The sequence below is a fragment of the Leuciscus leuciscus genome, assembly GCF_965113295.1.
Source record: "Leuciscus leuciscus genome assembly, chromosome: 12".
Classification (NCBI taxonomy): domain Eukaryota; kingdom Metazoa; phylum Chordata; class Actinopteri; order Cypriniformes; family Leuciscidae; genus Leuciscus; species Leuciscus leuciscus.
Window position 1 is genome coordinate 10,006,552 of NC_138736.1, and position 26,055 is coordinate 10,032,606.

The 26,055-nt window shown below is 37.5% G+C and overlaps 1 protein-coding gene across 1 annotated transcript; it reads right to left on the minus strand.

The window, feature by feature from the left end:
* Positions 1-3,393: 3,393 nt before the first annotated feature.
* triqk (triple QxxK/R motif containing) lies at positions 3,394-25,832 on the minus strand. The gene is made up of 4 exons (XM_082185617.1): positions 25,746-25,832; positions 21,843-21,914; positions 14,001-14,086; positions 3,394-6,017 (listed from the first exon to the last, which is right to left on the minus strand). Exons 2-4 carry the CDS (start codon positions 21,901-21,903, stop codon positions 5,910-5,912), a joined length of 255 nt encoding a protein of 84 aa, XP_082041743.1. The 5' UTR covers positions 21,904-21,914; positions 25,746-25,832; the 3' UTR covers positions 3,394-5,909.
* Positions 25,833-26,055: the final 223 nt, after the last annotated feature.

Below are 26,055 nucleotides of genomic sequence, written 5' to 3' on the forward strand. Positions count from 1 at the left end.
AAATACAGTAATGTGTAACTTTACTGTATTTTTCAAATGGCTGTGCAAATAGTATATAGTGCTGTCTTGAGCATTTTCAGGTAGTGTCACCAAGATCTGACTTTTTTGCATTGGAAAACATTTACAGAGTAAACTGTCATAATGAAAACATGACAAAGCCATTTGACTATCTTGTTCATAAACAATGGTGTCAGGACTTTTCATCTTGATGACACTGACACTTTCATTGACATAAATACTTGCTTTTGAGGAATGAGCTATCCATTTTGAGCAAGTGACACGCTTTTGCAGGTTATCAACTATGTTTTGCAGTTTGTTCTAATTGTTTTGAGAACTGCATTAACTGTTGTGCAAATGTAAATAGTGATGTGAGAAATGCACCAAAGCGACTGAGAAAAACTGTAATATAAGAAAACATGGAATGGAGTGAAAAGCGCTATACAAATAAATGTGAATTGAATTGAATTGAATATAATGCAGCATAGTACAGAGCATAACAACGTTTATCTAAAGTTAAACAGATCAGCTTGGAGTCTTACCCAAAGGTTTTGAAAAAAGAAATATTCCTACAGCCGAGCACTTGCATAAATCATCAATTTAAGTGCAGCATTGCACAAGTCTGAGCTGTTAATTTCAGACTTGACTCTTAACACTTACATTTGGAACGAAAGCAAAAAAGCACAGGCAGAAATGTAGTTACATTTAAAAAGCCAGAGGCAGTGGATGATAGACTGGTTGCAGGTCTAGTACTGCTGAACACTTCCATTTCACACTACTTCTGGACCATGATCATGATTCATCACAGAACCAACAGCATTTTTGTCTGAGGGAAATGCGTGTACGTGTGTGGGAAGCTCTCTCAGCTTAGCAAGCAGGAGGTGGACCTGAGCCGAAGTAATTACTCCAGCTGACATACTTCACATGACTAATGAGACAATCTCAGGCCACCGCAACCAGTCCATTTGTCACCCAAAGCTATGGCGCCATAGAACGCTAACTCCTGGCAGGCTCTGCTAAGGTCACGGTAAACGCCGCCTCAGAAGCACCTGATTAATTCCAATGTAAAGGCGTGGAAATAAAATTCAATTGATCATTTCCAATTAGCCAGGATCTCTGGGATGACAAGGCAGCCAAGGTCGTAGAACCTTTTGTAGAGCACATTAATTACAGCGCGCCATGTAAGGCCTGAGATCTTATAACAGGCAGCGTATCAGAAATCGACACAAATGTTGCAGGAAATATACCACAGATCAATAAGACCAGTCAACCAGCATTTCCTCCTTAGGAATGAAGGTAACAACAAAGATAGTGGTGAGATGAAGGAACCAAGGTCAGAGAACTAAACTAGAAAGTGCAGGAGGTGTAAAGGTTCAACAAACTCTGGTGAGGAAAAATAATATGACAGTGGAACAAATAAGATAACATAATAGTGACATTTGCAAATTTGTTGCACTGAAGTTTAGTTTTTATAAATAATTTGTACTTAAAATGCACAGCGTCAGATTTTTAATCAGTTCCAATAACTTTGGACACTCAAGAAAACTTTTTACTGACTCGGAAAACCACCAGAAGAACCTGACCTGCTACAGGGATGCATGTGGACTGCAGATGTGGCCAGAGCAATAAACTGCAATGTCCGTAATATAAGACACCCAAGACAGTGCAACAGGGAGACAGGAAGGACAGCTGATCGTCATTGCTGTGCCGAACCACATGTAACCATGGCTACATCCGAAATCGCATACTTCTCTACTATATAGTCGAAAAATAGTATGTGACAAAATAAGTATGTCTGAACTCATAGTACTCATAAAAGAGTATGCAAAAAGTACCTTGCTGAGAGTGTATCTATGCAGCATACATATACAGTATATATATAGCACATTCATAAACACATGTAGCCATCACAGTTGTAGAGATAATTACGGATGCAGTGCCATTTTCCAGAGCTACATTCGGCTTCCACTGTTTGCCCACTACTGGCCACCTGTTGCTGCTAATGAGTGTAGTGGGGTGTGAATGTGAGCAGCTCCCAGCTGTAACCCAGGGTTCATGATCTAACACACTGATACTGGATATAATTGGCATTGGTGGCATTGGGCATGGTTAGGCCGGGCTCCTACAGTTTAACTGCCATTGACTTAATGACCGAGGCAGAGGGGCGCTCACACCGCTAACCCGAGAGCATGTGGCCTCTCGGGAGGGTTTCTACAGCCAGGGCAACCATGGCAACAGCTGAGCCTTAGTTGCTAACTTACACAAACATTGCCCGCACACACCACGTACAAACACAATAACCCAGCTTCACAGGTTAACCAGGCACAATGAGATTAAGGAATGAAGGGGATTGCTTATGTGTTAAGCAAAGTGCAAGGCAAGTTTGCTATAGTCTGCAAAAAAAAAAAAAAAAAGAAGCCTAGTGTGCAAAACTTATTTTAAATTGGTTTTGAAATGTGGCTGACCAGCCATTAGGTGTGTGCAACTAATAGATAACATATATGCAAACAAAACTGATAAGTAAACACTACAGGGAAATTTACCCATTAGTCACAGTGCACACGATTCAATACTTCTAATCATCATCCTTTATTATGACTATTATGTAATTGTCATTATATCATATTAATACAAAATTTTGATATCCTAAATTATGTTTCCCTGATGAATCTGAACACAGCTTGAGTCTATATATGTGTACAGGGCGATGTGTTTCAGTCTTGTAGGGTACTTTTACACGACAACGATATGCTTAAAATGGAGAAGTTCACACGGATCTGCGAAAACGACAAAAAACGCTGTATTTTGCTGCCAGGCCATTAGATGGCGATGCAACACTAAAGATTGAACACGTAATACGCAAATGCATGACGTCATCGTTTTCACAGATTCACGTTTTTGTTGTTTACACGGAAACCGTTCAAAAGCGTGCACTTTGAAATCTGTTTTCAAATCTTACTTTTACACGACAACGATATGCTTAAAATGGAGAAGTTCACACGGATCTGCGAAAACGACAAAAAACGCTGTATTTTGCTGGCAGGCCATTAGATGGCGACGCAACACTAAAGATTGAACACGTAATACGCAAATGCATGACGTCATCGTTTTCACAGATTCACGTTTTTGTTGTTTACACGGAAACCGTTCAAAAGCGTGCACTTTGAAATCTGTTTTCAAAAGTTCACGTTTTCAGGCACCTAAAACGCCGTTGTCGTGTAAATGAACGGCCAAAACGCATACGTTTTCCTTTTTTAGTTGAAAACGATGTAATGTAAACAGCCCCCTAGTGTGTGTTTGTTTGGCATTAACAAGTCGAACGCCACAAGGCACTGAAACAGATACTATTTATAAGCTCAACGTTGTTATACGATTTAAAAAAAAAACACAATAAGCTTTTATCAGTATCAATGTGGTTTGACAAATGTTTATTATTTTATCTCAAGTATGATAGAAACAAGAGAAGAAACACAAGCAAAACAGTCAACAAGGAACATGAGACTCTTTGTTTTGGTTTAGTTCAATCTCACTATGAAAGAATTTGGAAAGCTCTCGAGTCTAAATCAAAGACAGACTACAAAAATGTTTTGTTCAATAGGGTATCAATCCTTGAATTAATGATAACAGTCAGACATCCCAGGAAAATAAGGGTTGAGCAGAAAAGCAGTTGTCCTGAGTTAGAGACATACACCTCATGCAGGGAAAGATAAAACAACTCTCTTGGCCTGGAACGAAATAAGTCGTAGCTGTGCGTTTGTACGAGATCCAATGCGCTATACAAAGAGAATGTAAATGAACTTTGAATGTCATCAGCTTCAGCCTTTCATTTTCCACCCTACAACTCTCTCTTTTCTCCCACGAACGCACACACACAGGCCCAGCAGTGTGTAAAGGAAGCACTGGATGTCAGAGACCAAGGCAGGGCCATGCGTTTCATCTTCTGAGATACATCAAAAGACGCTAGCTAAAAGTAACAGTACCTCGCTGATTGATAATGCTTCAAGTTCTGTACTATACGTGTCTCTAGAGGTCACACACACACGCATACAAAAGCAGGGAGCACATCAAGGTCTACATGGTAATGTTTGGCGTCTTCACTGATGCTCTTTCGGCTTTCAATAACCAAAGTTTGTGATGTTTGATATGCTAACGAGCTGTGCGATGAGACAGAGAATGCAAGCATTACACACAAACAAGATCACAGATTGTCTCTGATCTCCAGCATTGAGATGTCTAGATTTGTAAGGTGGTGTTTGTGGTATGGAATGTAAAATCTCTTTTCATCTACCTGGTTTTAGGGGGGGAAACCCTGAAATATTAAACAAATTCTCCACAGGATAGGAGAAGAGTAAGACATTATGCAATTAATTTGCACGAGCAGGTAAATCCAACCAATCTAATAAAAAAAAATGTATACATCTGTGCTATTAAACAATAGTGTGATAAACGTTTAACCCTCTGGTACTCTTCGTTCATTTTTGACAAAAAAAAAAAAGATTAACGGTTTGGATTTTTTTACTTCTTTGGAATGGTACAAAACTCGGTAGCAGTTTTGACACTTGCTTTGTGAAATTAAATCAATAAATCATGGACATGATTCGAAAAGGTTAAATGGTCCAAAAAAAAAAAAAAAAAAAAAAAGGTTAAATGGTCCTGACCCCAGTCACATTTGCACTCCTCGGTCAAAAATGACAGCTTTGGAAATTACTTTCATCTAGTGGAAACGTTTGGTACTGCGCCCAAACAAAATTATACTGAAAGCAAATTTTTTGAGATATCATCCTCAGATTTGGAACACAACTTGTTTAGATTTATGGCTTTGATTTTCTCGCAGTTAGAATAAAAACTTGTTTTGAAAACTATACATTTCATATACAATTGGAAAATAGCATTTTTGTGCATTTTTCATAACAAGAAAATGTAAACTTCTATAATTTAGCAATAATCTGCCTAGTGTCTTCTTTAAAAAGAGACCAAACTTAAGTCTGTGCTCCAAAGCATTTAATGTTTTAGGTCTATGCTCAAAAAGTGAATAAACGGATTATAACTACTATGTGTAAAATTTATTTAGTACCATAAAATCCCCTAAAAATACAAAACATTAAATAAAAACATTATAAAACTTTAAAAAAATAGTACATTCATTCCATTGGGATTTTTTTTTGTCTTGTCATTTTTGACTGCCACACGAAGAACACCAGAGGTTTAAAGGGATAGTTCACCCAAAAATGAAGAATCGGTCATCATTTACTGACCCTCATGTCATTCCCAACCTGGATGACTTTCTTTTGTGGAACACAAAAGAAGAAGTTTAGAATTTATACAATCAAAACAAAGGGGAGCCAGGAGTTGTTAAACTCCACAAAGCACCATGCATAAGTATCATAAAAGTATATTCCAAGTCTCCTGAAGCCATAACTTTGTGTAAAACTCACTGAAATTTAAGTTGTTATTCAGTGAAAATTTTGCCTTTGATTGTATAAAAAACAACAGACTGGAAATTCTGCCATAAATAACTCCTTCTGTGTTTCATGCAGAAAGCCGAATGCATTTTTAAAAGACATGAGAGGAGTTAAAGATTACAGAAATTTGATATATAGATGAACTATTCCTTTACAACTAAAAGATCCAAAGAGAAAACAAGTTGGTTCTTCTGATCTCAAAGCTGTGGGGCATGTGGAGCTTTATTAATAATCGAAAAAATTATCAAGGATAAACACTGGGGGAAAAAAATCTGTGATGCTTTTGCGCACTTTAAGACTCATATTCGTTCCTTTCACGCAGTTTATGCTGGTTTAAAAGGCATAGAAGAGGACATTGAAAGGAAATGTGTAATACTATGGCACTTCATGAATGGCTCATGTATCCAGCCACCCAGAATCCTCTGAGATGGCATATCTGAGAAAAGTCCTTCAGTCCATGTCCACATCCAGATCCAGCTCAGTGCTCAGGTTGAGGTAGAAGAATGCATAGATGCCTAGCAGGAAGACCAGAACAGCCACAATGACCAATATGACGTCCTGCAATCAGAGAAAATGAAAAACGGTTTACTCTTTCGGATTCAGACGTTGCTAAATAAGAGTTAATAATAAGAATTAACGCAGAGCACTAGCATCAAATTACTCCATAAAAGGGGCTTTCGCACCGGATAGTTATAAGAACACAGTTACAGGAACTAGCCATCAGGGCGGTCCCCTGAGAACTAAATGTTCCCCTCTGGCCATTTTCCTGGTTGCATTCGCACCGCCAGTAGGAACTCTGAAGTGATGTAAGCCAGTTAACAATGACAACATTTAAGCGCCAATTAGTTAGTTCCAATTGTGCTGGGTTTGACTACTCTGACGTAGGAGCTAATTTAGTCCCCTAAAAAGATGTGAACAAGCCAAAAAGAGGGTACGTTCGCCAATAGTTATTGAAACTATGAAAACGTTCCACCGGTGCGAAAGCCCCTAAATGTTAAACACTGTGATTGTTTTAAACCATGACTTAAGTGTGGAAACATTAAAATGACTCAAATGTGTTGGTTCATTCTTACAAATCAGATCTGAAACAAAGAGGTTTTACAGTCTGATGCCATAGAAGAACACTTTAAAGTTCAACTAAGAACCTTTTATTCGCATAAATTCAATGCTTTATAAAACCCAGAAACCAACTGTTATGAAGAACCTGCATGAATCTTTAATCTTGCATTAACCTTAAAGGTATAGCGGAGGATCTTTCCAAATTTTAGATAAGACCCGCCCTCTCCACTTTTTGAAAAGTTTGATTGATTCACCAGAATGATTGACAATTAGGAGGACCAATAGTATAGGCTACCCACCAGGAAGTAAAACATCCTCCGCTATACCTTTAATCTACTCATTAGGAAGTCTACATAGAAAAAAAGAATGTTCTTGGAATGTTCATGCTGCATTATTAAAATACATATTTAGTTAATTCTGCTTTAAAATTCCCATTAATTGCAATGCCAGTCCCTAGAAGTTCAAGAAAGAATGAAACGCTCTCCTTTTCATAGCATGATCCGACTCAAGACTGATCATCACTAAACACAGATATGCAATTCACACCACAAATGTTCAGTATTAGTATCAGTATATTTGGAGCTCTTTATCTTTACTCTCGCTGTGACACAAATAGGGTTTGGCAGACCCAGCAGGCTCAGAGAAAGTTAATCTCCCAGAAATGTCTTTGTTCTAATTAAGAGTTGTTGGGAGCTTAATGCCCGAGCTAAATTGATGATGGCTGAAGGAGTGGTATTCAAGCATGAATTAGATTTAAATAAGTCATTTATTACCTTTTGTGTTAAATTACAATCCTCATCAACCTGTTTCATTAGGAGCACTCAAGTATTTAACTAAGCAATTGTTCTTTATCTTGATAACTCGTTATCAAACTTTCTAATCAAAACTTGTGCGCTTGTGAGACTTACTTTTGGCTCAGTGTACTAGAAGTTGATGTTTTTCTAGACAAGAATTGCAATTAGAGAAAATTGCAAGGATATATTAAAAGCTGTGAGAACTTTATGGCAAAGGTCTGCTCATAAGTTTATACACCCCCTGTAGAATCTGCAAGAAAGTTAACTTATTTTTAAGTATTCATTACTTCAATGAGCTCATTGTTTCTGCCTTAAACTATTACATTGTTTAAATAAATACGTTTTTAGCTAAATGTGATTTGTATATGTACATTTCTGAAATACATAACTAAAACAGTTACCTCTGATAACAGATCACTCTAAATTGAGAAATGAGGTGATGTGCAGTGTATATTAATATACATTTAAAGTGTTTTTTTTTATCTTGGATGCATGTAAATTTATTGTAGGAGACCTCAAAAAAAAAAAAAATTAGGAACCTTTATAATAGCATAATAGGGGCACTTTACACACACACACCAGATATAAAATGCTCAAGGAGGCAACACATATTACGATCAAAGGGGATGTAAACTTTTGAACGGGACCATGTGTGTAATTTCATTTATTTTGCTTTGTGTGATAAGCTTAAATATCAGTTATGCAGATTTTTCAAGGAATAAATAAATACATAAATAATGTATATTTTTTTTAAGATGCTGAAGATCTAACAAATTCTGAAAAGAGGGTATGTAAACAGGAGCACAACATGATAAAACGGGAGTGATAGGATGCACAATCTGTTATTTTAAACAACACCTTAATGCATTAATAAGCTAAAGGAATGTGATGAATGCAAATAATTTTGCCTATGGCCTGCTATTGTTGTTTGATCAGTAATCCATGGCATCATGTATCCTCTTGTAGTCATCTTAAAGTATGTTCTTCAAAGACAGGAGCACAGAGGAAAAGAAAGAAAGCAGTACAGAAAGAGAGAGAAAGTGAAATAATAATCACACACATCCATCTATTCCCCCTCCTGTGTTCATTCACACATAAACACATGCACACACAAACTCACACACACATCAAACACCGAGCAGCAAGCAAATCCACCCCGAGCAGGACGAGATAAGCCACCCAGCAAACAGGAGGCTAATAATAATTCTAGCAGATAAATTGTAAGGGGCTATTAAAAGCCTCCACGACAGCCATGACTATCTGTGTACAAGCTGCGGCAGCAGTCATCAGTGTGTATGTCCTCATTAGCACTCGCTGCCCGCTGCATTTATCTTGTTCCAGCCAGACTCCAAACAGCTTAAGCCTCTCTTAATTGGAAAACTTTTAAATTTCATGCACTTCAGTTTCATACATTACCAGAGGCCTATGCTGATTCACGTTCTTTATTTAACCGCTTTGTGTCGGAGCCTAAGTGTCATCGCATCCAAAGGGAATTGTTTTGCGTTTGTCTCTTGTGTGGCAAATGTTTTCCAATTTTTAAATACAGGCTTAAGTAACAAAAAAAAGGACAAAGTAGTTGAATGTGTCCTGTTTACAAGAAGGTCAATCACTAATAAGACGGTCCAAGATGATGAAAATACACAAAACACAATTACATTTAAAAAAAAAATGTTTGAACATATTTTCCATACATGTTAAGTGTACAAACTTTATCCATCACACATTTATGAAATATGAAGGTCATAAAGTTTTCTTAGTTACTCCATATGACTAATCTTGCCTTTATTTATTAATATTTTGCATCAGCTTTTCTATTTTTAACTTGTTTTATTTCAGTAAGTTGCCAAGACAACATTTGCAATCTTCGCTCAAGTTTTTTTTATTACAATTATTACGATTTTATTACTATTGCAACGATTTTTCATAGTTTTAGTTTAGTTAAACAACCCTGTTGCAATTTAGACACGAAAAAAGGAGAATCATGTCATTGCCCCAAAAATCCTTTCTTGAAAAGGCAAGTAAAAAGCCATGAATACAGATGTGGTCTCATACTCTTTTATGAGAAAAAGACATACAGTAAGTCCAGAGGAGGCTGTGTGAAAATGAAATTGTCAGATGAGGGTATGTGAGTGAAGAGAGGAGACCTTGTTGTCTTGAAGAAGCTTATAATTCAGCGGCCTACGCTTCAGTCTCCCACATTCTGATGGAAAACGCTGGAATATTCCCAACAGCATCATGTGGCTCTCAACAGCAGCTGTGGCATGCCGGGAGTGAGTTCCCATTCATCTGGCGACAGGCCACTGTATTTTACACACACACACACACACACACTCACATTTCCTCATGTGTCCTTGTATGAATTCTCACGGTCTTCTAGTTTCAAAGAATTCTGTGGTATTATCTCATATAGCCCTGTGTTCATAACATTGGCCCTTACGGCCAGGAGCGTTACGGCACACCAGCATCAGCGTCCAACAGAAACAGCTGAAGTGGGATTTACTCCCCCATTTTAAGTGGTTGTGTAGTTATCTCAGCCCGACCCAGGTGTGCTGTAATACCTCACCCACTTCCGACCGCTGGCTGGTGTGCTGCGGTGTGTTTGTGAGAGAGGAAGGGTGTGTGTGCGAGGCATAAAAATGAGAGTTTCACTCATACGAGTGTTGACAGACCGGATAAAATACGGAGGTGTGAATGGGACTCATAAACACAGTTTGCAAACAGATCTGTGGCCACATACTTGGAAACGTCCCTGTGCTGTTTTACAAAAGAGTGTTTTATATTAAATGTATGTACTGCATGCCCTTGCAGCACACAAAGAAATGTCGACAAGTTAAATTTAGTTTAGGGATGCACAATATTATTAGTGCCATTTCAAATATTGGCTGATAATAGAGCTTTTAAAAAAAAGTTGATATTGCATATTAAATTGCGCATTCTCATTTCCTCTATTATTACTTTTAGATTACCTTTGCCATTTAACGCTCACTGAAAGTTAATCTTTAAAAACGAAAAATGTAATAACACGGTTAAATGTTATTTTAACACATTTTTTATAAAGTATTTATTATTTAGTGTTTATAATTTTAGTTAAAAAAAAAGAAGTCATTTTTTATTTTTAGTGTTACAGTTTTTATAAATTTATTTATTTATTTAGTTTTTTTGGACAAAATAGTATAGAATTTCAATATCTGCAATTTATTGCTTATCAGTTAAAACACAAAAATAAATAACGGCTTAATGGTATTGACTAGAATTGTAATAACCATGTACCCCTAATTTAAATTAGAATTTAGATTCTAAGAATTGTTCCATTATACCTAATTTAGGTGTTTGTCTCTTTTGCCAGAAAGTATCACCTTTGAATTTGACATTGAAGTGAATTTGAATTTATTGTTACACTAAAATTATACTTAATCCTGGTGTTGGTTATCCCCAACATGCCTAAAAAACATGGTGCTACTTTTGGTTATTTCAGAATCTTAGCTAAAAATCACTGACTTATTTATGCATGCAATGGAATGTAGTGAAGAGTGAAACAGTTAAAGTTGGCCAGCGGGCTCACGATATTCAGCTCCAGGGCTAGTGAGCTGGCACTGATTATTTCAGGCCAGACGCCCCACACAGCTGAGGCCGCCAGCACCTCTACTCTGTGCCAGGTGATGCCATCCGCTCAGCCAGGCACCAGGGAGCCAAGCAGTGCCCACAGCAGGTGGTCGAGCGCCCGCTGCCTCCCCAAGCTGGCAGGCAACATCCCAGCAAACCAAATGGCCACCGCGTGGAGAACAGCAGATTGAGCGTGCTGCCAACATGGACCCCAAGACAGCCCAAACCTCAGCCTCAACCTGCTCTCCAGAGCCTCATACAGCACTCACAAACGGGACCAACGCTAAAGAACGATGGAAGATGAAAAAGAAGAATGTGTGTGCGTTTCGGCGGGTCGAGTGAGGGATGGTCATAGATGGAAAGCCACCTGCCAAGCATGCACAGCCAGAGAAAATGGCCTGTGGAAAAACAAGTGGTAAAAGTATGAGTCAACTCCTCAGAAAAAAAACAATGCCAAGGAGGCATTCCACAGAGCCAGAACAAAACTCAAGTGTGGAGCTCAGGGGTCCATTAGTCACATTACGGACCAGAACAAACAAATCAGCGTCCACGTTCCTCAGAAACGTGCCAAGCCAATGACCAAATCTGAACGCAATAAACTACATTTCTGGCAGAACGAGGGGACGTTGCTTTCAGCAGTAAACAAATGTTTTAACCACTGAGATCATAGGCTTCACACATACCTGTGGAAAGATATTTAGTAGGTCCGAAATTAAGATTTAGAGTCATTATGGACAAGATGTTTTTGTTTTAAAACATGCACATGGAATTCATCATTTCCTCAGATTTAGGCTGTCTATTAATATGGATACATTTAAAAAAATGGAGTGACTCCCGCATCCACACTAGCATTTTCAAGCGTTTTCCAAAAGTTGCTCATCCACACTGAAACGTCTGAAAATGATTAAAATCCGTAAAACATAACAAAAGTTCACAAGATGATACAGAGAGAGCAGACATAATAAAGTTCTCGCACTATTCTTCTGGCACGATTGTTTTATGAGCAAAATCCCACCACTCACTGTTGCATCCAGGTTGGACTCAAAATTGTATGGTCTAAAATGTCTTTGTCAGCATATTTTTCTGTCAACTATGCAGGAATGCAATATGAAGGTTCTACAAAGGAACAATTCTCTTTAGCAACACTATGAAAGTAAATAGCAGACACAACAATACCGGTATAAACCATGCGTCACTCACATGACAAAACAAAACATCATTTTCAAATACCTTCACGGTCCACACTACAATGCGAAAACGCTGTTTTCAAATTCATCCACTTAGGAGAGCGTTGTCAAAAAGCTGTCTTCGTTGACAAAAACACTATCTCAGTGTGGACGGAAGGTCAGAACGGAGAGGAAAATATGCATTTTCAAATAAAAACGTATTAGTGTGGACAAGGCCTTAAGCCTCAGTAATTGGATGAAAGACTAATGAGACTTAGAAGAATTGTAATGAGGGCTTGGCTTTTTTACAATAACAATTGAGTTGCTAAGACCAGTTAATCTTCAGCCTTCACATTTGATTTCTTCATAGCAAACTAAACCCAATGCAAGCAAATGCCACGTTTTAAGTTGTATTCAGCTATGTGCAGACGTGCCCCAGCGTTTCTACAATGTTTAGTCCACTGTGAAAATATTGCAGCTTATGAATTATGAATTAGTTTCAGATCATTGTTGTCAGTGAGCGGTCTTAGTAACTAGCTGTTTTGGCTGCAATGCCCATTATGGAGCTCTGGATTCTGAGAGAACTGATCAAACATATTGCACCACAATTTCTCAATGCCAAAAACCAAACAAAAATAAGCTCCCTGCCAAACTTAACAGGGATGAAGAGAGAATATGTACAGACAATTCTAAAGCAGTTTTAATTCATTCTGTTAAAAATAAAATCTACATTAAAAATAAGGCATTAATCAATTTAAAATACATTTTTGTGCAAAATGAAAAAGAAAAAAGAAATCTAAAAATTATATATATATACACATACATATACTGTATATATAAAATTATATATATATATATATATTTTTTTTTTACATGTACTAGACTAGAGAAATCATGAGTGGCCTTTGCTCAAGCAAAACTCAGTCTCACTATATGGTTGCTAAGATGTTCTGAAACCGATAGTTCAGCCAAAAATGTAAATTCTGTAATCATTTTCTGACTCTCATGTTGTTACAAACCTGGATGAATTAATTTATTCTGTGAAATTCAGAAGATATTTTGAAGAATGTTAGTAACCAGTCTTGGTGACTATTGAGAAAAAAAAGAAAAAAAACTTCTCATTTTTCAAAATATCTTTTATGTTCCAAAAAATTTTTTTTTTTTAATTCAGGTTTCATCAATACAGGTTTGGAGCGACATGAGGGTGAGTAAGTGATAACAGCATTTTTGTTTTTGGGTGTAATGGCCCTTTAATGGCCCAAGCTAGGTCTCAAAAGCCCTATTCGGACGGGACTAGTTTAATATGGAGAGGTGGGGTAAAGTAATAATAACCAGAGCTTCTCTGTGATTTTAGTCCCGTCCGAATGTGCCATCTCAGTAATCATTACGAATAATGTCAGTAAAGATTATGGCGACTTTTACCTTCAGTAAAAATGTCCGGAAAAATGACCTCAGGTAATACTAATCCCGTGCGAATAGACCTGCTGTAAATATGCAAGTAAATATTTCGTCATTTCCTGTTTAAAAGTAGTTTAAAACATCCAGGAGGAGCAGTATGAGCAACAGTAACAGTTACGTATGCTTGACCAAACCAGTGCCACTAATAAATGGAAATCACACAAAGATGGTGAATAAAAAGGCTTTTCCCTCAAACTCTGGATTATTATTCTGGAGTGACAGCTGAGGGAAAAAGAAAAACAGAGAGAAAGCAATGGAGATGGAAAGGGAGAAAGAGAGCTAGTCCTCTGAGAGTCAAACGACTCTTCTCTGCCTCATCAATATGGAGACTGCTTGAGTTGCTCTCAGGTTGGAGAGGTGTGATGAATAATGCTTGTGTGTGTGTGGTTTGGCAGATGGGGGAGAGAGGGATCAGTTGGGATAGAGGGGGAGGTAATGAGAATGAAAGACAGCCATCTCACCCTGATTCCCGGAGCACTCCTCTTCGCCTCTGCCTTCAGTTGAGTGGCTCGCAGCGCCGGCTTGTTTTTCTTGTAATCCTGTTTTCCTGAGAGAGAAAATGAGGCGCACGGGTCATTTCTACCATGTGACAATTGGAGTTACATTTGCATTTTGAGTTAGGCTGAAAGCTTTTTTCATTTAACAGCTAAACAAAGTTTTAATAAAACAAATATAATGCATTTGCAATCGTCTTCATCAATGTTCTATTATGAATCATTAAACTAATGGATTTTGCTGAAACATTCTTAGTTGGTCTTAATGTATTTGCCTGTTTTACCCCTTATTAACATGCCTTAATATGAGGCTGTTAACCTTCTGTGCCACCTTATAAGACAAATTAGCATTTAATTTATGCAGGGCTGCTTTAGACTTGATTTATCTTAAATATACAAAGACGGACAAAAATCGTAAAAGTTTTTTTATTCCACATTAATGGTAGACTTATTACTGGATCAGAAATGGCAAGAGTTAAAACATAAAAAAAAAAAAAAAAAAAAAAAGTAGATAAAAAATGGCCCAAAATGTATTTTTTTCCCCCCTGATGGTACCCGTTTCTTCATTATATGCAATATAAAGAGGTCATGTGACAAGAATGTTGCGTTTACTGTGGTATAAGGGTCAATGACGTGACCATTTTTTTTGTCCTATCAATTATTAATTTCTTCCAAAATACAATAAAATGCCTTTCACACATGCAATGACTTGAATACACCTCTTATATTATGAGCATTATATTATGAGCATGTTTTTTGTAATGGAGAATTTTTTTTTTAAATGGATTAAATGAAAACCTGAAATTCAAAAGAAAACCTAGTTTGGCATAATTTCTTAGAATGATTAATTCATAAAAAAGAATAAACACTTGTAACAAATGCTTCATTGCTTATTAATATTTCAACAAAAGTCTGCCAAATCAAGGTCATATGGTGTAACCGGCAACATGCAGAAACTATTTGATATTAAAAACTTAAAAATAATAATTTATTAATAATTTATTATATTTGTAAAAAACAACAACAACAAAAAAACACTAGAATACACTTAAATATAAAGATTAAGATGTATTTGTTGTAAAAGTAAAACTTTGTATGAATTGTTATTACATACGTTTAAATGTAATTTACCAAAAATGTAATGTAACCAGTTACGTTATGAACATTTTTAAGAACTTGTGTGCTTTAAAAGATGATTCCCTTCTTTATCATGAACACTCTTATTTGTCATTTACCTGTAAATAAATTCTGTTTCCCACCCTATTTTAAAAAAAAGTAGTATGCAATATACAGAGCATAGCGTGCAGTAAGCAGTGGTCGTACTCCATTGTGTTAACACAGTGGCACACTCAGTGGCAGTTATCATCAGGCAATCTCACTGCAACGAACCCGCCAGGCAAAGCGGCCACCTGGAGCGTATGTGTGCAAGGTGTGCGAGGAGCGTCGTGTCTCTAATTAGAAACAAACAGATGAAGGAAAAGAAGCAAAAAATGGGAAGGCAACAGCTTGGTGGGAAAAGGAGGGGGCCGTCCTGCGGGCTGCGGCAGACCCGGGTCAGACTCAAGGTCTCCGTGAGAGCTGTTGACACACAGGGGCCGTTTCAAGTGCAACTCCTGCCTCATTAAGACTTATTTACATGGAGTGGGGGAAAGAGAGAGTGTCCTTATCCATCTTCAGACTGCAGATTGCAGGGCTGGACACTCTCAGATGCCGAAGCTAGACACTGACCCCTCCCCAGGGACATTCGCAGGTCTCTCCTGCCTTATGGTGCACCTTCTGCGTGCGACGCGGGCCTGCAAGAGGCCATTATCAGAGGTAAACATCCTGCTATTTTGTTCCAGAGCTGAATGATGGGATATGAAGCTTGGTTCACACACTGAGCTGTTAAATAATGAACACTGTTTTTGTTTGCAGAGACTTCTGGAATAGTTCTCAGTTTGGTCTCCATGGGACGGGACTGCAGGGCATTAATGCCAATCATTCGTGCAAAAGTCCAGCATTAAAAAAAAAACTATTCTGACCAATCCTATCTTAGCAACTGTTGCTGTTTGTCAAATTATCAGCCAAGCTTTCTTTTGTAATATACGTCTATGGAAGATCTTATGTTTGGATAATTTTTAATGAAATTTAACAGGTGTTATCACTTGAAAAAAATTTCAAAAGAAGCTCCAAAGTAAATTAATAATAATAAAAGATATCCACCAATATTGGCTTTAAATGATCAATATGAATTTTTTTTAATGCAGAATTTAGTTTTATTCCTTTATTTCTGCTTTATGACAAATAAATATTCATTAATCTACAATAAATAAAATGCTTATCTTTATCTTTGTTTTGAATAATGTCTAATTGTTAAGATGCACATTTCTCACTTGAAAATAAATTTGTTTGAGAATAGTAAGTTTAGCACATATAAGAGTATATTAAAGAGGTTACTTTACTTGTGAATACGGTTGTTGGGTATTTTTACTTTTGAGATCCACTAAATGGTGGCATTTAATGGTAGACCCAATATTTTTAAAAAGTATAACCAATTAACAAAATAAAAATAAATGTTCATATAAATATTCATTCCTATGGGGTATTATGTAGCAATAGTAGCCAGGGGGCGGAGCTTAGAGTAGTGTGAATCCTAGCTTATGGGTTTTCAAATAAAAAAAAGCATTTTCAATTTCAACCTGCCTCAGCATGTACAACAAAAAAGGAATTATGTCAGCTTCAAAACACTCCTTCAACATATGACTGTCTTTCTCTACCTCTCTCTGAGTCTACAGTATTTTACGCTTGCACCTGAGGAGATTTTACACGGCGTGGAAAGCAAAACTCGTTTTGTTCCAAGCCAACTGGGACAGATTAGGTGTGTGTCTTATTTTTCTTGAAACTTCCTGTTGTGGTGTAAATACCCACAACAAACAGCCTCAGACATCTGTTCCAAATGAATAGTTAATTGTAATCATATCAGAGTTTGAAATAAATTGTTTATATAGCGAGACTTTGTGGTCCTGCCAGTACGCTGAATCACACGCCATCGAGTTCAATGAGGCGTTTCTCTCTGCGTGAGGACTCGATGATTATGACGACTCGCTGGCCTCCTTGGCTCTGCCGTCTCACCGCTGTTGAGCTCAAATTGGCCCGCGATACAGAGGCGGGCTTTGAACGCACCTTCACTCATTAATCACCATTCAATTGCATCGCTGCAGAGCGAAACCTCCCCCTGCTTGTTTTCCAAAAGCGGAGTGGAGGCTCTCTAATATAATGTGCCACTGTTTCCTGTGGACTTGAGCGGTATGACCCCTCCGTACACACTGTGCTGTCAGATGTTGACAAGGACGTGACAAGAATCAACCCACGGGGCCAAGGGTGCCTTTCAAAACTGCTGCAGCCGATTTCATTTTGAAAAGCCATGACTCCTCATCCACAAACAGATTCCCCTTCCATCAGCCTGGTGCTTTTCTAACGTGATATAGCAAATTCACAAATCGCATTTCATTATGGGAGAAAACAAGCTCTTTGGAGAGTGGAGAAAAGCATTCTGCAATTATTCCTGTTATAAGATTGCAAGAAAGCTCTGATAAACCCACTGCCCAATTTGGCCAACAAACAGATAAATAACTTGATGAAGAAATTGTAAGGGTCTGATCAAACAAATCTGAATTTCTGGCATATTTTGTGTGCCAACAAAACTCTGCATCTCTATGAAATTCGACCTTCATATTACACATGAAGAATACACAGATGAGCCAAAACATTAGGACCACCTGCCTTACATGCTGTTGCTGCCAAAACAGCTCTGACCCACTGAGGCATGGACTCTACAAGAGCCCTGAAGGTGTCCTGTGGTATCTGGCACCAAGATATTAGCAGCAGATCCTTCAAGTCCTGTAGGTTATGAGGTGGAGTCGCCGTGGATCGAACTTGTTGGTCCAGCACATCCCACAGATGCTCAACTGGATTGAGTTCTGGGGAATTTGGAGACCAGGGCAACACCTTGAACTCTTCATCATGTTCCTCAAACCATTCCTGAACAATGTGTGCCGTGTGGCATGGTGCATTATCCTGCTGAAAGAGGCCACTTCCACCAGGGAACACTGAAGAGGTGTACCTGGTCTGCAACAATGTTTAGGTAGAAGGCATGTGTCAAAATTACGTCCACATGAATGGCCGGACCCAGGGTTTCCCAGAAGAACATTGCCCAGAGTATCACACTCCCTCCGCAGGCTTGTCATCGTCCCGCAGTGCATCCTGGTGCCATCACTTCCCTAGATAAACTGCACACACATCCACATGATGTAAAATAAATCGGGACTCATGGGACCAGGTGACCTTCTTCCACTGCTCCAAGGTCCAGTTCTGATGCTTGCGTGCTCATCGTAGGTGCTTTCGCTGGTGGACAGGGGTCATCATTTTGTGTTACTTGTGCCACAGTAGACCTTCTTTTGGCTCGGACCAGACGGGATAGCCTTCGTTGCCCTCTTGCATCGATGAGCCTTGGGTGTCCAACAACCTGTCGTTGGTTTGTGGTTTGTCCCTCTTCAGGCCACTGTTGGTAAATTCTCACCACTGCTGACCAGGAGAAACCCACAAGCCTTGCCATTTCAGAGATACTCTGACCCAGTCGCCTTGCCATAACAATTTGTCCCTTGTCAAAGTAACTCAGATCTTTATTCTTGCCCATTTCTTCTGCATCCAACACATTGACTATGATAACTGATTGTTTGTTTACCATCTAATCTAACCAGACCTTAATGTGGCCTTGTTAGGAGACAATCAATAATATTCACTTCACTTGTGACTAGTCATAAAGTTTTGGCTCTTCAGTGTATATTTCTGTGTTAATTAAATTCTGCATTTAATTAATGGGCACAAAATATGAGTGAAATTATGAGCAGATTTATACTGAAATTTGTTGTGATCATGTTTCATGAAGGCTCACAAAATATCACAGTCAAACTGTCACAATGTCAGATTTAACTAAATGTTAAATTTTACAGGCGAGGCAACCACATGCAAAAGTTTAAGAATCTGTCATCGAAAACCCCATATTGAATAACTACTAATCTGAACACTGGAGAGACATGTCTCCTTCGATGTGTATAATGAACTTAATAAATAAGTACAAAAATACCTAATATAAATAATACGATAAAAATTATTAAAACTACAAAAACAAAAGATAAATGCAGTATATTTTCATGCCAAACACTTTGGATTTAGTGTGAACAGGCCGTCATGTGCCAAACTTGAATCCAGCACTAACAGATTGCACATGTACTGGGAGAACACAGAGTTCAAAAACAAAGAACTTTGTCTTTGAAAATAAAACAACTCATTCCACACAACACAGAGTTGTTGTCTTCACACTGGGAGCGAGTGTATCCTTTGCACACAGGATGTGGCAAGTGTTGAACAGCAGCTAAAAGCACAGGGACATGATAGTGATGGCCAGTGTCAGAACACACAGAAAACTGAGAAGATCTGTAACATGCAAGATCCATCCAGCCTTCACATCACATCAGAGATATCACGACCATATACAGATCAGCACATTCACACTAAAACGATCACAAACAGAGAGAGTTAATCGGCAGGGATGAGTCTGAGTGTTTGGTCATGCGAATAATTGTTGGACAAAGGCAGAGAGGATTGTGTGAATGATCTTGACTCAAGAGGGGGATGACCACACAGACCTGAGGAACCCTTTTGGTGGTTGACAGCTCTCTGGAGTCCATTATGCAGCTTAATAACAGTATTTAAAGTCACTGTGTCTACAGCAGCCCAACGAGGTACTTGACATCACAAAAGATTTCTTCCTTAAAAAAAAAAGAAGAAGAAAGAAAGCAAGACCTGTCAAGATAGAAATTACCTTCCCATTACAATCTCAAATTACGATGTGTATTCTCCCTTTGTGTTGCTTTGCGCTATTTTGGGCTTTTTTTTTTGTTAAACAGCGATTCTCTGAAATAGGCTGATATAGACTTCTTTTCAAAGCAAACTGATGGAAAGAGTGGGAGGAAGGGGGGGGGGCTCAATTGTCCACAACCTGCTGTTACGACTTTGAATTGATGAGATGCAAAAGAAAGAAAACAAAATGGGATATGTCTGAGAATCGCAGGCTCCAGCAGGAGTTCAGCTTGTTATGTTGCCAGCACAGTCATGCAGCACAGGGACAATAAGGCTAGGTGACGGAGAAACGCAAGCTTAATAGTGCTACTAAAGGGTGCGATATGAACTCGCATAAAATCATGCGTATGAGACAGGTTCTTTCAGCGGGGAGATGATGCTGGCGTGCACTGGGTTGCAAATTACATCAGTGATGTGCCAATGAAAAAAAGACATCTTTTCAGCGCTATTACAAAACTAAGTCTCCATATCTCAACCCTACAATGAAAATTAAGAACTTCCAGATGTACAATGGAGGATACAACTGGACTAAAAGCTACTCAGAGTTAAAGTCCAAAAGGTCAGGTCACATTCACGGTTGTTTGGCGAAATTTTAATGGGTGAAATCATTTCAATAGGAATCCACACGATCTGTAATTTCACGTGAAGGCGAAAGATTTCCCCACACAGATTTCGCAATGGCTTCAAGTTGGCCGCATTGAAAATACAGTCAAAAATAAATATTTCAAAACGTAATTATTCCTGTGATGGCAAAGCTGAATTTTCAAAAGTATTCAGTGTTACATGATCATTCAGAAATCATTCTAATATGCTGATTTGGTGCTAAGGAAACATTTTTTTACTATTATAAATGTGGAAAACAGTTGTGCTGCTTAATATCTTTGTAGAAACTATGATATATATTTAATTAGGATTCTTTGATGAATAGAAAGTTCACAAGAACAGCATTTATTTGAAAAAGAAATCTTTTGCAACATTAAAAAATGTCTAACTTTTGATCAAGTTAATGCGTCCTTGCTAAGTAAAAGTATTAATTTATTTTAAAAAAACAATCTTACAGACCCCAAACTTTTGAACGGCAGTGTATTTTGATATATTACTATATATAAAATATTTGATATATTTTTTATATTGTTTAAGCTGAAATAAAAAAATCATAGTTTTTCTAAAACTAGGAAGATAGTATTTAGGGTAAAAGAGGCTAAACGTTCCCTGTGAAAAGACCAAATGTAGCGAAACGCACAACGAATACTCACTCGGTGTTTAATAGCGCATGATTTTTAATCAGAATAAACTACCATTTCATTTACCCAATGATGTTGCTTCATCAGTGAGTGTGTTTACATGCACAACCAATATGTAAACTCACAGTGCTTTAAACTGTGTTATTTTAGCAGCTAAATTGGATTTGCTTTTGTGGAAATGACATTTATACAGCTTTGCCTCATACAGCCCCTAGCATCCATATACCGACCGTCTATGTTATTAAACAAACCCCATGTTCTTTCCACTATCACAACTGACATGCTAACTGGTACTACCATGATTGATAGGTCATATTGTTTCCTCCTAAAACTAATGCTAAATTAAGATTAAGCATAAGTCAGAGCAAAAGGAGGTTCAGAGACTTATACTTTAGTAGCTAAATATGAAGACTGTACAGTATAGGCTATGAGGTTGTCTATTTTGGGGTTTTCTTAGTCAAACTGTCCGGTTCCCAGCTGAACATTCTGACCATCAAGTGTGTTCATGCGTAAAATTCATAAGCAATATGATCACAGTGGCTGAAATGAAGGAGAAAAAGCATTTCAGACTCTCTTTAATAAAACACTGGATGAATATTTGATGAAGGTTATACTAACATCCATATTAAAAAATAAAGACTATACAAAGAACAGAGGTTCTCACCGATCTGTTTACGGTACTGGTCGACCGGCTGCTTGACAGAACTTGCATCCTTTTTCCCCATCCTTCATTCACCTGAGAGAGAAACAGCATAAAAAAATACACCAAGTATGAGGAAAGAGTAAGTAAACGCAGTGAACAGTGAGAGCTGTCTGTTTGCTTACAGAAATCCAATATAAAATGCTACTGCAGTCCTCAAGTAAAGATTTTCTATGGTTTACTTATGACTCAAAATTCCAAAGGGCAGTACTTTTGCTTTACATGGATATGAATGAATGGATAAACACTGCTCAGCAATAAATCAGCAAGGACAGTTGTTCTAAAATGGTTTTGCTTCAATAAATAAAAAAAATAAAAAAAATATATAGAACACTAAGGTTCCTGACTCAAATTTAAAGAACCCTTAATAGCAAAAAGGTTCTAAATAAGGAGACATGTCTTAAATGATTGCATAATACTTTTATGATTAACAAGTTAAAACTGTTTCTAGTGCTAAAGTATGTTTACAAGCTGTTTAACTGCTTAATCACAATAAAAATGTATTAATTAAAACTGAATTCATAAAATGAGCCCATGATTGGAACCCCTAAAAGGTTCTATATATGAAGCGTCTGAAAAAACCCTTTAACATCCTATACAGAAAAAAATCATTCAATGTAAAATCTCACTCTTATAGAAGAAAAGGTCTTCTATAAGAGAGAAATTTTACATTAAACGGCAATGCAACAAAATGATTCATTGTACAGAAAGATAAGTCCTTGATAATTATTAATATTACCACGAACTGCATAGTAAAATATTCATAATACTATGCTAAGCTGACTAAGAAAACTGACAATTTTGTAAATGATTTTGTAATAATTTTTTTCACAGATTTGAGGATGAGAACATGCCTGTAAACCTTTGACATTCAGCAGATTTCCCCCCCTGCTGTTCTCCTTTTTTTCAGGTTGTGACCCACCAGTTGTGAACCACAGCCTTGCACTTACACTTTCAGAGTTCAGAATCACATCCTAAATTGCTGCAAAAGTCATGGGTGATTGTGTAAGACGGAAAGCATCTTGAAGTTAGAAAGAGGAATTTGATGTGAGGCACATCCCCAGAGGTGGCAGAGACTTCAAGGAATTCAATCATGCGAAGGTCGATCCGAGACATAGTCTATTTGAAAGTCTTTCAATGCCTGCAAGTCACCCTTACTAGAGTTGAATTGCTCTGAATTCCTCTGGTATGTTGAATTAATCAGTTGTGGGTAGAAATTTATTTGTGTTACATATAGATAATAAATCATTAAAACTTTGGGTAAATTAAATATTTTTAAAATCTAGTTTAAAGCACACGTGCCTGCCAAAACCTCAGAAAGATACTATTTGTTATTAAAGTTAGTTTCATATGGTTTTGAAAAATATTTGTATCATTTTCAAGTAAAGATAATTTTTTTTAAGACTCAGTAATGATAGAAATGCCATGTGGTGTAACCAATAACCATAAAGTAAAAATAAATAATGTATTTGAGGGAATCCTTAAGCATTATTTTCCAAAATTTGCAAACCTTTTCCAAAAAAGTTTTTTTTTATATGAATATCATTAATTATTAATTCATAAATATCAGTTTTTAGTTGAGTCGCACCATGATGCCATTTTACAGCCTGAACTAATCTTGCCTTGTCATATACATGTATATTATATAATAAAAATAAAAAACTTCATAAATTAAGAGGTACATTTAAATTACTGCCTGTATGAATTTAATTCATGCATTTTCAAATAAATGAAAAGATCTGGATAAAAAATATATATATATTACGAGTGTCATGTCATTGGCTGATTTACAAAAATGTTCAAATAAGACCAAAATCATTATGTACTAGTATCTGAATGTGTCGGATTAATTCAATGCAGTGTTAAAGTGAGTTTAACATTGTAAAGATTGTCCATTTATATTAGAGGAGCATACACTCCATCTCATTTTACACTACTCTGACTTTCCCGATAGAGATCTCAGATTGATTTCCATAGCAACTGAAGTGAAAAAAACCAGAGGAGAAAAAAAGGCACCTTATCTTGTGATGCATGTTATAATTGTTAGTTCGGAAGGCAAGGAATTTTGAAATTGGTAATGGGTTAAGTGCATTAAAGCATTTGCCATACTTTCAGTCTCATAAGTTGTTTTTATTGTGAGGTGGTCAGGGAGAGCTTTATCAAAATTCTACGCCTCTCACAATACTATTTGCAATCAATACAGCTTCTTCTGTTAAAGACTGGGAAAAAAGGGTGCATGAGCCAAAGGGCAAGTCTTTGTTTCTGATGATGTTTAAACCTCCCTGACCTATCCTCTCCCAGAGAAATCGAGCCGTAGACCTTCGACCTGATCCATTTTGGCTCATAAGCCGGAGATCTCCTGAGGAAAGGTGTGCAGGCTCTGTGCTAAGAGCACAGACTGATTAGCATGGAAAACAGAGAAGAGCTGGATGAAGTGCAGAGGTGCATGAAAGAAGAGAATTATGAGGCCGTTTTCATCCTCTCGAGACATGACCGTGTGAGCTGAAACCTGTAAAATGAGTTCAAGGGTCGACTCAGAATCCTACGTTTGAAGTCTTTAATCTTTACTTTAAGTTGATGTAATTAAAATGGCTCCACATGCAACAACAAAGTGGGAGAAACAGGAATGGATTACTTTTCTAAAGATGCCAGAGGAAGAGGACCATTAATGTGTTTACACAACATGGTTTGAGTCAAGCCCAGGGGCATGACCTACAATCCTACAATGACCAAACACTTCCTTTGTAATGAATGTGACCACTAAAGGAAGTTGACATGGGCTGTTAAGTGGCAAACATACCAATCTTCTAGAAAATTCTTATTTCTGCCTATATAGCCGTAGGCTTTGTAAAACTGGGATGATTCAATGCAGCGACCAGTTAGTTGTAGGGTCACATAGTGTGCAATTTGAACAATTCAGACTTTGATACAAACCTCACAAGACAGTCCAGCCAACAGACACGCAACACTGTTAATGACATGCTTACAGAATATTTAGAAAAATGTATGACATAAAGCTTGCAAATCCCCAAAGATAACTTTCTCCAAATTGCAGACAACATAGAAAGTTGGGTGAGCTGTTATGTGGTCGATCCACAAATAGAGGGATAGCCAAGGGCTATGTGTACCAGCCCTTTGAAGACTCAAATTGAGACCAGTAGACTATGCTTTTTCAGAAGCTAAACTACAAAGGTTTTGGTTTGAAAGAGATTTCAGATTAAAATAAGTACCTAGGGCATTTAAAAAAAAAAAAAAAAAAAAAAGAATTAAATAAAGACATCATTAGCCACGCATTTTAGTAAGTGCTCAATACAAAAGGTTACCGTGAGTGCAGCTAAGAGCTGAATCATAACCTGAACTGAATTAGTCTTGTATACAATTTAAATATAACAAAATAGTATTACAGGGAATGTTAGTTAATTTCAGTGATGCAAATGTCAATGTGGCATACATAGGCATATTGGCACAAATGCAATGCAACCAATCAGTATTTGAACAAAACATCTATTTAAAGAGAGTCATGTAGTGGACTCAGGACTCATCTGAATGCCACGTAATGCAATTGCATCAGATCTACACTGTTTCCAGTTTTCATCCTGCGTATCATGCACTCTGACCTGAAACTAAGACAGTCTGAGGAAATATCCAATCACAACACAGAAACATAGAGGTTTGACCAATCACAAACTGTGAGGGGGCGGGCGCTAAAGCAAACACGAATGTTTGGATTCTTTAGGAAAATGTAACGCGCGAAAGATCGCTAAAATTATGCTTATTGGTTTCCCTGGTCTGTAACAGATATCTAACGCAAGGCAAATTTCTTAGCAGTGTAAAACGAGAGCATTATGTATGAAGACACAGACTTACCACTTAAAAGACGGGAAGAATCCTCTCTGTAGTTCCTGGTTCAGCGTTGTGTATTTCAAATGGATGCGTGATTCAGCCAATCGCGAGGTAAACCCTTCAAATAAACGCCAATACGTCATTAGGTGGGCGGACCCACAAACCAAATCTTCAAACACAAGCTGTCAAATGCATTGAAGGAAAAGACTGAGCACACACACATAAAATAAAAACTTTATACATAGAATGTATATGTATGTACACATTTTTTAAATGTAGGCTTTCTTTAAAGATGCTTTTCACAGGCTTATGTAAGATAAAAATGCATGAACTG

Bases quoted from the DNA above. Each gene is read 5' to 3' on its own strand.
- triqk (XM_082185617.1), bottom strand. From the start codon at position 21,903: ATGGGGAAAAAGGATGCAAGTTCTGTCAAGCAGCCGGTCGACCAGTAC. The intron at 14,087-21,842 runs GTGAGAACCTCT...TTTCTCTCTCAG, and splicing joins CCAGTACCGTAAACAGATCG to GAAAACAGGATTACAAGAAA. The intron at 6,018-14,000 runs GTGAGATGGCTG...CTCTGATTGCAG, and splicing joins GGAGTGCTCCGGGAATCAGG to GACGTCATATTGGTCATTGT.